General features: G+C 41.7%; 1 protein-coding gene across 1 annotated transcript in view; it reads right to left on the bottom strand.

Moving 5' to 3' along the window:
- Window positions 1-12,566, bottom strand: part of MTOR (mechanistic target of rapamycin (serine/threonine kinase)) — a 63,994-nt gene that overhangs the window by 20,960 nt on the left and 30,468 nt on the right. The window contains exons 29-34 of the mRNA XM_010020450.1: window positions 9,733-9,808; window positions 7,720-7,859; window positions 5,088-5,188; window positions 4,112-4,227; window positions 2,668-2,745; window positions 1,731-1,838 (exon numbers count right to left, since the gene is read on the bottom strand). Coding sequence (XP_010018752.1) covers window positions 1,731-1,838; window positions 2,668-2,745; window positions 4,112-4,227; window positions 5,088-5,188; window positions 7,720-7,859; window positions 9,733-9,808 — 619 coding nt within the window. The remainder of the gene's footprint in view (window positions 1-1,730; window positions 1,839-2,667; window positions 2,746-4,111; window positions 4,228-5,087; window positions 5,189-7,719; window positions 7,860-9,732; window positions 9,809-12,566) is intronic.

The raw sequence follows: 12,566 nt of genomic DNA, 5'->3' as shown, positions 1-12,566 counted from the left end.
CAACCTAGTTTTAATGCCTATTTTTGGTTCAAACAGTGACAAATCTCAAGATGGTGATGGTACAAAACCAAATGGTCGCAAGGATATTTTTGTTATTGCCCTTTTTCTTCTCCTTGCATGTGTTGCTCTTAGAGGCTGGCATGACTGAACTGATAACTCTGCCAGAAACTGCAGTTCCAACTGCTATGCTGCTTGTGCAAGCACTGTCTGGTTCTTGTCTGTCTGAAGGGAGAGGCACAACAACATTGTCAGAGCAGGACAAGACTCTATTTCAGATGTTCAAGGATGCTATAAGAGAAGTAGAATTGTGGAAGGGACAGTAACAACCAAATACATGGTACTTGATGTAATGGTCAAGTACTTCAGGACAACAGTGATGCTCTGAAGTTCATATCAATCCAAAGGCCACTTAATTTTGAGGTAAATACAAGAATTTCCAATGGCATCAAGCACCTTGGCACCAAAACAGCTATTTCTTTCCCTTTTTCCCCCAAATTAAGGGCTGGGAAGCTAGGCAAAGCTTGTTCCCTAACACCCAGTTAAACCTAATCCAATAGGCATTTTAAGATTATTAAAAAGCAGCTATAAAATGTGCAAGAACTGTATGTACTGCTTTTAGGACTAAAACAGCTGTAGTCAGACATTACACTTCCTGTCACTCTCAATTTCGGGAATGGTCCCGAACTTTTCCAGACAGGAATGCAGATGGGAGACTAAAAGCTTTGTCACAGTTTCCCAAACAGCTAGAAAATATGCAGCAGTAACAGCCTTTCATAAGGAGGCAGATAAAGAAACCAAGAGCGAGGAACTCTGCACAGGGAGAAATTCTTCCTCCAGGCAGCATATCAAAAGTTGGTATAGTGAAAGCATTTTGCCCTAATTATGCCTTTTCCACTCCTCTCCTTCCCTTGCAGGAATCACCTCTTTAAACAGTATTCCTGTATGTACTACTTCAGCTGATGATGTTCACTTTCACTGTAGGGACACCTCTTGTAAGGAAATAGTCTCCAAATATTTGACTGATCTAAACCTTCAGAGGTGCTTTGGATTTTTGCTGTTTGGAGTAAGAAAGGTGCAATCTTTTCTTTAAACACAGGAAACACAGAACTGCTGAAGGTCTTTCAAGAGGAAAAGGCTAATCACAGAATCAGACTCATTTACGTTGGAAAAGACCTTTAAGGTCATCAAGTGCAACCATAAACCTAACACTGCCAAGTCCACCACAAAGTCATGTCGAGTGCCACCAGTCAATTGGAAATGTTCTTGTAAGAGGGCGAAACAAGAAGAACAGGACAATCTTTTACAAACATGAATTCTCTGTCCAGTTTTCCAGCACTGTGAGAGAATGCACTTCTTCCAATGCAGCCAGCCAGGTGAAAAATTCAAACTAGCCTTATCCAAACCAGTACTGCCAGGTGTGATCCAACACTGAGATAAACAGGCTTGGAGTTGTTACTAGTGTCTCCATTCTGTACACACCTATTTCAAGGCTTAAATCACTTTTTCAAGTGTCACATCAGTAGACACTTCAGGAGCACTAACCAAAACCCAAAACCACTAGGACAGATGCAAAGGAGAAAGCACAGCCATGTAACCATATATGCTAATAGGAGAAAAAGAGAAATGGAAAGACTTGCTGAGCCACCACACTGACTCGAAAGGAAGCTCTTCACATCAGCACATCACACAGCACATCAGCATCTCCATCCTTGATCTTTACACAGATGTACCTGCAGTCTTTCCCACCAGATCTGGCGGATGATCTCACGGCGTTCTGGTACAAGTTTATACTGGATAACCTCTTCCAGCTCTGACAGCATCTGGCAGGATACCATAGCCTGAAGGAAACAATCACATTCCATTCCAGTCACTACAGAACACATCTATAATTAAGGAACAGTATTTTGGCATCAAAATCTTAAGTACATATGCTGCCCAACAGGTAAAGGATCCACTGCTATATACTGGTATCTAGACAATCATAGAATCACATAATGGTTTGGGCTGGAAAGGACCTTAAAGCTCATCCAGTTCCAACTTCTGGCCAAGGGCAGGGACACCTCCATCTAGAGCAGGTTGCTCCAAGCCTTGTCCAACCTGGCCTTGAACACTGCCAGGGATGGGGCAGGCACAGCTTCTCTGGGCAACCTGTTCTAGTGCCTCAGCACCACCATATGGGAAGAACTTCTTCCTAGTATCTAATCTCAATCTCCCCTCTTTCAGCTTAAAGCCATTCCCCCTTGTCCTATCCCTACAGGCCGTTGTCCAAAGCACCTCTCCAGCCTTCTTACAGCCCCTTTAGGCACTGGGAGCTGCTCTAAGGTCTCCCCAGAGCGTTCTCTTCTCCAGGCTGAACCAGCCCAGCTCTCTCAGCCTGGCTCCAGAGCAGAGCTGCTCCAGCCCTCGCAGCATCTTCATCTTTGAATCTGCCAATTCAGACTTTCTAAATGTCAATTCTCATCTCTTTCCTGGGGGGAGCTTGTGTGACTGTTTAATTTGTCCTAAAGCTGCTCCTGCAAAGTTCTGTTTCTTATCTGACAAGAGCCATTTAGCTTGTGGGCCTTCACAGGTCTTATGTTTAATACAGGCACTACTCAGAAGTTCTGTGCAACCTCTAGAATCAGTCTGAAGCAGCAGTGAGGAGAATGAAGGCCGAGACACGCTTACCCCATAGGCTCGACTGTAGCTCTCTCCTGCCATGGCAGTCAGCTCAGCATCTAGCAGATCTCTGGCTTTGTCAATGCACTGAAACAGAAAAAGATATTGGGGCAAGTGTGGTATGTTTTATCTACAGCCAACTGTTGGAACTGCTATTCATCTGTTCCATCTCATGGACAAAGCTGGCTTTGTTCCCATTCTCCAGCAAGAACCACGAAAGGGTGCTAGCAATAGAAAGATGGGACAGGAAAACAGAGGGCAGGTATAGGAGAAGTCAATGGGGCTTCATTTACTACCTGCATAGTCTGAAATTTGTACTAAAAATACTAAATTGCAGTATTTCTAATCCTACTGTCATGTAGGGATCATCATTAGTAACATTTATAGAGGAAAAGAGAAGTTCACATTTTAGTGCAGGAGAGTCAGTTACAAAAAAGCCTTAAGAAACATCTTTTGATAATATACAATGATAGAAAAGAGCTTTCTCTGTTTTATGTAACCCAACAGGTTTTCCTGAATTTTACAGGACAGCAAATTCCATTCTTCTTCCTCCAAGATATGCTCTTCAAGCATGAAATAAACCTGCTCTAGTTCCAGTCATTATATAATCTCTCATCTATAGTTTTTCCTGTTCAAAATGTTAAAGGTTAATCACAAACTCTACACCTCTGAATGCCTGGCCAATTTTCCTGTGCACATCACCCAAAAATCCACATATGGGTTTTGACAGAGCAGATTGAATTGTGCCTTTATCTAAGCTGGCAAGCCAGCACATAACAGAATTCTGAGAAATGGTACTTGAGCTTCCTTAGAAAGTAAACAACATGCTCCACATTCACAGAGGGGAAGAAGTCACTCTGCAAATCTTCTCTGTGACAAAGCATACCAATATGGATCTGTTTAACAGATCATTCCTTACCTTCATTTCTCCTGTCAATCTAGGATTAGTAAATTTTACCAGAAAAATGAAAGGAAAAGTTCTGGTACATGATGGATATGAGCAATTCCCTGAAAAAGCTGTAACAGACAGAAGTGCACAGAACACCTATGAAGAATCTCATGTGTGTCTTAAGGCTTGAATGTCTTTTATCAAGCAGTGCCTTGTAGAATAGAACCTCTGCTGAGATAATCCTTGTGCACTGTCTGTCTAGAAAACAGACATAGAAGTGAAGAAGCCTAAGAATGAGTGCAACATTCTTACACTCTACAGCACTTGACCACTACTATCTGTACAAATATCCATGTGTTTTACATATATTCAGTGCTGTTCCAGTGCTGGAAATACAAGATAAGCTCAATCACTAAGGTCTAATACATCAATGGAATAAAAAGCTTTTGGATAATTCATAGGTTATTTAAGACAGACTGTTTAAAGCTTTTGTCTTTCCATTCAGCAGTATAGCCTAATTCAACTTAAACTAGGTTTTGGGAAGCCACCAAGGAAGGTAATTACCTGCTGAGCCAGTGAGAAGAGGTCCTGATGAAGAGCCAGTACAGCCCTGTAGAAAGCACCATCATGGGTGTCCCTTGGGATCATGCAGGTATATTCCTCCATGCTATCCCACTGACCTGCAGAGACACAGATATCCTCAAGTAATACAACAGCTTTCTCTGCAACAGAACTATGCTACAGTGTATTCAGGTATGAGCAACTAGGCCTGAATGCTGACATTTAAGCCAGGTCTCCAGAAGCTTGCCTTTGGCAGGGACAGACTGTGTTCTGAACTGTATATATACATACACATAAACCGTATATATGTACACAGGCAGGGTTATAGACAAGCAAAACCATGGGCATTTTTCTTCTAGGCAAATCATTAACCTCACGGAAAAGGTTCTTGCACTCCTTGTAACAGAGAAGTTGAAATGCTGACATTTCCAGAATATTTGAGTGAATTAGTGTCCAAAAGCAAAAGATGAATTTTTCTCAGCACAGGCTGGCAGACAGCAAGTGATTTATAAGCTTCTCCAGTAAACAGCTGGCTACCAACATAACAGATTATTTGGACCATTTATAGATTTATTCCACTTCAGACTGTCTACTCAGCAGACACAACTTAGCAAAATGCCCAACAGATTGTTCTAGTTTGTAAATAAGAGTCTGACACAAATCTGAGACATTCTATTAAGGTCATTTCACATTTGAGCTATGTTCAATGTAAGACTAACTAAAAGGGACCAGTTAAGCAACTGATCATCCACTCAGACCAGTAAAATGGTCTCTTTGTTACTTGAGACCATGCTGAGACCTTATGTAAACGCAGGTTTTCTAAAGGGTTTCAGTGTTGAATGACACTTCACTGCCCAATGTAAGTAATTTTGTTCTTTGATTTTGCTGTGTGCTATATTTTATATTTCTGAAGTAAGTTAAAACTATCTGTGCTCCTGCACTGTGAGCTGTCATACCCCACCACAGAAGGATACATTACCTAGACCCCAGGCAGCAGCAGCAGCCATCCTAGCCATCTTAGCTTGAGTTTCATCATTGACCTGCGTCCACTTTTCACAGCACTGCTGGTGGAGCTGTCCCCTAAGAAGAATCCACAATTTTGGATCAGCAAAAAGCCTCTTCTAAGAATTCCTCCTTGTTAAACAACCACTTTGTACGGATAAGATGACCACCAGCCCCATCATTCTTTTATGGAGTGGGAGAGAACAAGATTCTTCTCCTTTGGCCAGTGCAGACATGCTAGGCTGATGACAAACATCCTATCATCAGAGAATAATTTCAATGCACATTATGCTTTGAATACAAAACTCCAGACTAAAGTTTGCATTTGTTCCTCAGCAGTTCGCAATGACTACTTCATGAACTGAACTGTCAACTCCAATCTACAAATACAGAAACCAACCCAAACCATTCCCAAGAAGAAACCAAACCACACCAAACAAGGAACACTTACATTTTTTTGCAAGTGTCAGTACAAGAAACATACGATGTGAGTAGCTTGTGCATGGCTCCTGCTATCAATCATTCTGGATAAACACATCATCAAGCTTGAAGACAGACACTACAAAAATCAATGCTACTGTAACCTAGTATGAAGACTTGTCATGGCAAGATCTCAGAGGGGATCTGAATCTTTCATCTCCAGTGGAGAGGAAGCATCAGGATTTTTTACATCTTTGAGATCAACTGGGAATGCTCCATTAATCAAACCAATTTCTGTGGGTGTTGCAGTGCCTGAATTTCTCAGGCTGGATACTCTGTAGCAGTGGAATAGCTGCCAACTGTGTGGGAAGCCAACTTGCCTTCTCCACTGTCATCTTCTCCCCTCCCCAAAAGGAAGATGAGTTAGTCAAACAGAACCAATGGGCTGCCACAGGCAAGACAGTCATTCTGACAGCTTAATGGCCCAGAAGGGAAAAAAAACCAAGCTAAACCCACAAAAGAAATGAAAAAAAAAAAACCGAGCCAAACCTAGCAACAGCAGTAAATCAGGACCTCATAGATGCTAATACAGTAGTATGGCTCTTGCAGACATAACTACATCAGGAGACAAATGGCTGGGAATATTTTGGCTGTCCTTTCAAAATGTCACTGCACAGAATAGTGAAATAATGATGCTGCATAGTATCAATTCTGGATTAACTGTCAGATTCTGCAAGCAGACTCCAGCAGCATAAAGAGTCAAGTTGAACGCTGTGGAAGAATATCAGCAGTCATACCATGGAACCCCCAGACTCAGGATGATGTCTCTATAGCCAGTTGTAAGGTAGCAGACAGCACTCTGCAAAGGCACCTCTGAATTGTAAGACATCTGCAGTTCCACAACAGCAAGCAGACAGTTCTTTGTGAGACTGTGATTGCCCTTATCACTACAGATGCATGTTATCTGGCTCCAACAGAAGAGCATCCTTTTGTAATATATTTGTCACTGATACGTGAAGAAGCAGGAGGTTCAGAGGACACTTTCCACAAATACATGTCCTGCAGGAGGTGGAAATTCCATAAATCCCTGGTGGGAATTGCCTATTCCTAGAAAAGATGACTGAGTAAGAGTAAAAAAAAGGTGACTGTGCTCAGTAAGAGGGTCTGTTTTTCCTACTGAAAAAGCTACACCCAATACACGTCACCCTCATCTAGAAACAGGGCAGAAAACGCTGTCAGAATTCAGTTTCTCAAGCAGCTCTGTTCCTCTAACAGTAAAATGACTTTAGTGAAGAGGAATCTCCTCACTGTGTGCCACCCCGTGGGTTCACGTCAGGACCCATCAGGAGAGAGCTCGTGACATGAAAAGTTCAGTAGGAAGGCGGAACCTGGACCAAATCACGTATGCCCCTGGGTAGAACTGCACGCTACAGTGCACAGGATGCCTTCTCCTATTATCTTCTTGGAGTTGAACAGGGAGGAAAACAGTGAACTAGCAAGGACTAAGTCACTACCAGCTCACTCTCTCACAAACACTGGCTCTAACCAGTTACATGTTGACAGCACACATTTAACACAGGGTTTGAAATACCGAATGTCCACAAAGACAATGCTTAATGAATGCTAAAAAAGAGTAATAATGAACAACTCAGCCAGCTACAAAATAGGCAAAAGGGTTTTAAAGTGGGAGTAATTCATTTGGCATAATCTTACGCTTACTTACAGACAATTTCACTAACAGTTGTCAAAAGATCATGCATTCTGGATAAGCACAGGTCTGACCATGAATAAGTGCAGAAATCTCTCATGCTTTAATCAGAGTTTAAAAAGAAGGGCCACAACAAGCTTCGTTTATGATTGTTTTTGACAAGTGTTGCCCAGTTAATGTTTTCTGAGGGGTCCCCTCTATTTACAGTTTCTTGCTTTGTTACAAATGGGGTTGATCAGATCGTAAGACTGCAGATTCTCTTTCAGAGAGACCTTAACTTATCAGATGGGCTATCCCAAAAGGCTTGGAGATGTTATTACTAATTCCAACTTGAACGTACAAAGCGAGAAGTCACTGGAAATACTCAAACTATTAAGCAGGAGTAAATAGGAATTTAGACAAAAAAAATTCCACCTGGATGACAGCATCCAGAGACAAGATAGGCACCATTTTCCTCAGTCTTCAGGCATTCCCCTCTTACCATTCACCAAGTGCTTCCAAGCAGCGCATCCGTCCTAGCATCAGCTCAGGATCATCTTTGTTTGTGTCCATCTTCTTGTCATAGGCCACCAGAGCATCCTCCCATTCATGTAGCTTTTCATACCAGGTAGCTTGAATTTCCTAAGGGGGAAAAAAACCCCAAAACATTCCAAATAAATAGTGGGATTAATATTGATGAGTCTATATTAACTACTGCAGCTTTTCCTGAAAAATTCTGTGTCTCTGGTGGTCACTTGAGCCTTGTTTTCATTCTAAATATCCTCATGGATTTCTATGATGCAGAGAAAAGCCTTGAGCTAGAGCAAAAACAGGAATCCTGAGTATTTTTCAACCTTCAGAGAGATGAATTCAGGTTTACCAGAGAGATCAATCCAACATCATCCCCTATTCAGTGGCAGTGAAATACTAGCTCAGCAGCTGGTGCTTTTCTTTTTGGAGAGGAAGAGTGAGTGGGGTAGGAAAAAGGGTAAATGTATAAAATATTCTACTTCCTGTTGTTGCACATGTTTGCATTTAAACAAGAACAGTCCTGTGTTCAGGAATGAGTTGGAAGAAAACCCAAACCCAAAAAGCACACTGTGTGCTTTATTACAACAGGTAGTATGATGCTGGGTTCTAATTACAGCCCTCACAAGGAAAGGCTGTAGTTTGTACCAAACACTCTAAAAGAAAGCCAAGCAATGATCTTTATCAGCTGCACAAACTTTTCTCCAGTCTTTGTTTCTAGATTGTTTCTAATTTTCAAGAAATAAAATGCCTTAATATATTTTCCATATTTATTCCTGCAATGTTTTTCTACTCAGTCCTTGGCTGCTCATGTCTTGACATAGGCTGCAGAATAGATTCTTTCCCCAGCCCTGCGGGCAGGGTCAGTATAAACCATGCTCTGCATGCCAGCTCTTCCACTTAGGACATTTATATACCAGCCTTTATCTTCTCCGCTCACTCATAGTATTTTAAGTAAGTTCCTGAAAGCAGAGCTCACAGCTCCTCTTAAGTTCTTTTTACTGCCTGTTCTGGCAAACTCTGTGTTTTGTACTACATTACTGCTAAAGAGTGAGGTCAGAATTAGGTAACAGAGAGCTTTGCTCAATCCACCCAAGGAATCACAAGCTGCAAAGATGGTCTGAAGTCTGTACTTCTCCCAGAAATTAATTCTTTTCCAGTCTAGGTCAAACCCACACTATAACACTACACCAGAGGAATTCTACCATTTTGTGCTATGTGTTCCCACTTTCCAGTGGTTCCTAATGAAAGAGGCTAGTTTACTGTGCTTGCAGGGCTGCCTTCCTTTTGCTAATCACCCTAAGGCATTGCAAGAATTATCACTGAAAAGTCATCTTTTTAACAAAGCAGAAGTGTCAGGAGAGCACAGATGCTTTAGTCCCTGAACACAACTTCAATGCTTATAAAAAAAGAAACAAAAAAGGAAAAAGAGTAAGTTGTGCAGAGAAAGGCACAGAACACATAAAGGATGGGATTATTTTATTTCTCTGAACAGTCAAAGTTGTAAGGCACTGGCTAATCTGCTGTTCTACACAGTACCTGTGAACTCTCTGACAGGTTCACGTGCCTCCTGGATGAGAGGCCAGAGGCACAACTTCCATTAAATCCTTACCTGGAATGCAAGTTACTCAAAAGCCCTCAAGCATTTAACACTTAGAACAGGAACTTGCTCCCTCCCTTCCCAGCTTCTTCTAAATAAAATGACTTATTTTCTCAAGTTGCTAGCTGCCCACAGCTGCATTTAGTGTCAACAAGAGCTGCTAAATTCTCCTCTGAATCAGGTTATTGCTGCCTTTCCCAGAGTTTGCTAAGTACACAGCACACACTCCCAGTGGCAGCACGGCACCTTCAGTATGAAAGATGCATTACTATAAGCAGGGATGTGATAGATTGACAAAACCACGCCACCACACACATTAAAACCCCCCACCTACAAACCTCATGAAGACATGAGACATGAAGAAGAGAGTTTTCCAGCAGGACTCACCAGCTCCCCAAAGTGCTTCATGGCATATTCCAGGACCCCAGCAGCTGCTTCTGGCTGTTGCAGTTTATTGTTAATGCTGAAAAGGCAGGAAGAGAAAGACCATTTCACACAGTTGCCAATTATTAGTTTGAGCTTCTGCTTGATAATCCCAAGCTCCATCATTTAGAAACACCAGTGGAACACCTTTCTTTTTGTTTAAAACTTCCAAGTGAATGATTAGACAAAGTGACACACAGTGACTACATGTTTGAAAAACAACAGGTACACCCATATTCTCAAGGCTTGTTACACAAAACAGTGATTGCATATGATTATCGATTCTAAATAGCAGCCTGCACAGGGAGAAGAATAGTTGTCAATAGTTTGAAAGGCACAGTTTCTCAAACTGCACTTATTAAGAACTTTACAGTACTGATTTTTCCCCTCCTTTCTCTTAAACAGACCACCAACTCCTTTAAACATCAGAGTAGAGGGGTTTATGATCCAGAAAACAATGCACATCATTAGAACAGTTGACAAATGATGCCAGGAACACATACGAAAGTTTTCAACCCTACTTTCAGTTTCATATAATGCCTCTGCACTGGTGCTAACCAGTACTTGTGCTGCTCTTTTGCTGGTTTTCTAGAACATGTCAGAAACTCCCACCATTGCAACCAGTCCCCAGTTCTGTACCAGGGTGAATTTATTGAAGTACAAGCAGACAGGCTACTCAGAAGCCTGGTTCTCCAGTTCAGCAACATGATATCCAGCTATTCTCTTAAATAATTTCTATTTCACATTGGGTTTCTGATCTTCCCACCAGAAATGGCTCTGTCTGCACTCTGGTGCTTGGTGAGCTGCTAAATCCCAATTTAATGAGGAAATTAACTTTTTATGAAGCTTATTTACAGACAATCTCTGTTTTTTTCCCTAGAGGTGCTGGAAAACAAGAAGCACAAGTCATTCAAAGCAATGTCAATGACATTGAGCATGCTACAACACACTCTACAGTCCAGTATCAATGCTAGTTAACATTTGAAGTGGAAACAGCATAACTTAAGAAACAAATCATGTCAGCTGAGAGCAACACAAAAAGACTTTCAATGGTCTTTGAATATGCTGCTATAGATATAGGCAACTTTCAGAAATGCCCCTTCTTGCCTGCTATCATCACAACAACTACATATTCCCCCCCAACATGAGAGGCCTGTTGATCAATAAGAGACAAGGAAATCTGTAGTATTGAAAGGAGTACTCTGAACACACGAAACAGGGAAAATCTTCAAATGACTCCTATATCTCTTCTGTCTGTGGAGGTTTCCTCTTCTCACAACTAAAGAGCCAAGCTCCTAAACACACTCTGGATATCTGGGAAGGTCAAGTAAAATGTTTTTGGAAACAGGACCTCAGAATGGTTGAGGTTCTTCAGATTTAGTCAGGCTATGAATGCACCATAGTCATGGTTCAAGACAGGCACCCAGAAATGGGAAATACCTGGAATATAGCCATGGCTTTTTTTTAGTAAGACAGTCAAAGAAGGCGCTACCTCCATGCTTCCCAAGGGAAAGCCAGGCAGCAGTGCCTCATAAAAGTGATAAATGGCTGTCACATTTCATAACCTGATGATTTAAAGAGTCATTGGCAGACACATCACTTCCAGCATGTCAGACAGTTCATTACTACCAAGTTATCTTTCTTGTCAACGCTTCCTGACAAAATTGGCCATTATATTTTATTCTTCAGCAATTAGCACTGCTCTTTTGCTGATGCTTCCTGCTGCACTCAATTACTCTTTTTTTTGTTTCTTACTTTCTTGGCTGTCCAAAGTAGAATTAAATGTCTCAAATCTATCTATGTCTAGGATTAATCAAAGGGAGGGGAAAGAAGGGAAGGGAAAGGAGAAAGACTTTGATTTAAAAGAACACACAGCAGTAGATACAATACTAAGTTGCCATTATTAATCATAAATTACTCTCTTGTAACAAAACACCTAGCCCACACAGTGAGTAAAGATAGGTAATCCTGTGGACTAGGAGAAGCCACGGACTGGGAAATCTCCTGTTAGTTCATATTTTGATGCACAACATTAAAATATATACAAAATGGGAACATTCACTGCTTTAGCAGAAATGGACCTAAACACAGAAGCACAACTGCCAAGAAGGGTACAAAATTCCTCCGAAGCCAGACTCAGACATCAGAGTGGGTTTTATAAATCTGGCTGAACACTCACTAACTTACTTCTTCACAATAATAAAACCTGGATAATCACAGCATCATTTTGCTATTCAGTTTTACAGACTAAGGGAAACACAGTTGTGTGTGGATTAAGTTCTGATCTTGTGGGACCTCTGGCTGCTTTTTCTCATCTGCTGGATTCAGTGTGCTCTGATTGTTGGGAGGATATTGACAACTCAAACAATCACTGCTACCACAGATGACTGGAATGTGTTTTCAACAGACCCACAACTGCATACGAGTTCTCTGAGAGCGGGCCTGCAGATTGTACTTCCCTTGGAAAAGTTTTTCCACATGGAGTCCTGTTGGCACATTCAGAATACATGCTTAGAAATCATGGAATTCTGTGCTTTCCTACCCTTTCACCTTCTCACCATTGAGGCATTGCCCCTCTCCCTGCAGATCAGATTAGGTAGAAGGCAGAATCTTCTTAACTTTCGTAACACTCAAGAGCACCACAGAGCTGTTTTCCAGTTACCATGCTGGAGACTGGACAGAATGAAACACAATACAGAAACGCATCCAGGCCCACAGAAGAGGTCCTAAAGGGCTAATATTCCAGCCAGGCAGAGTTGCCAGGGGGTTTTAGGCAGTGCTGCTGCTGGCAGTCAGGA

The sequence above is a fragment of the Nestor notabilis genome, unplaced genomic scaffold, assembly GCF_000696875.1.
Source record: "Nestor notabilis isolate BGI_N333 unplaced genomic scaffold, ASM69687v1 scaffold12078, whole genome shotgun sequence".
NCBI classification, from domain to species: domain Eukaryota; kingdom Metazoa; phylum Chordata; class Aves; order Psittaciformes; family Psittacidae; genus Nestor; species Nestor notabilis.
Note: the sequence above shows the minus strand (reverse complement) of the source record. Positions and strands in the feature narration are given on the sequence as shown.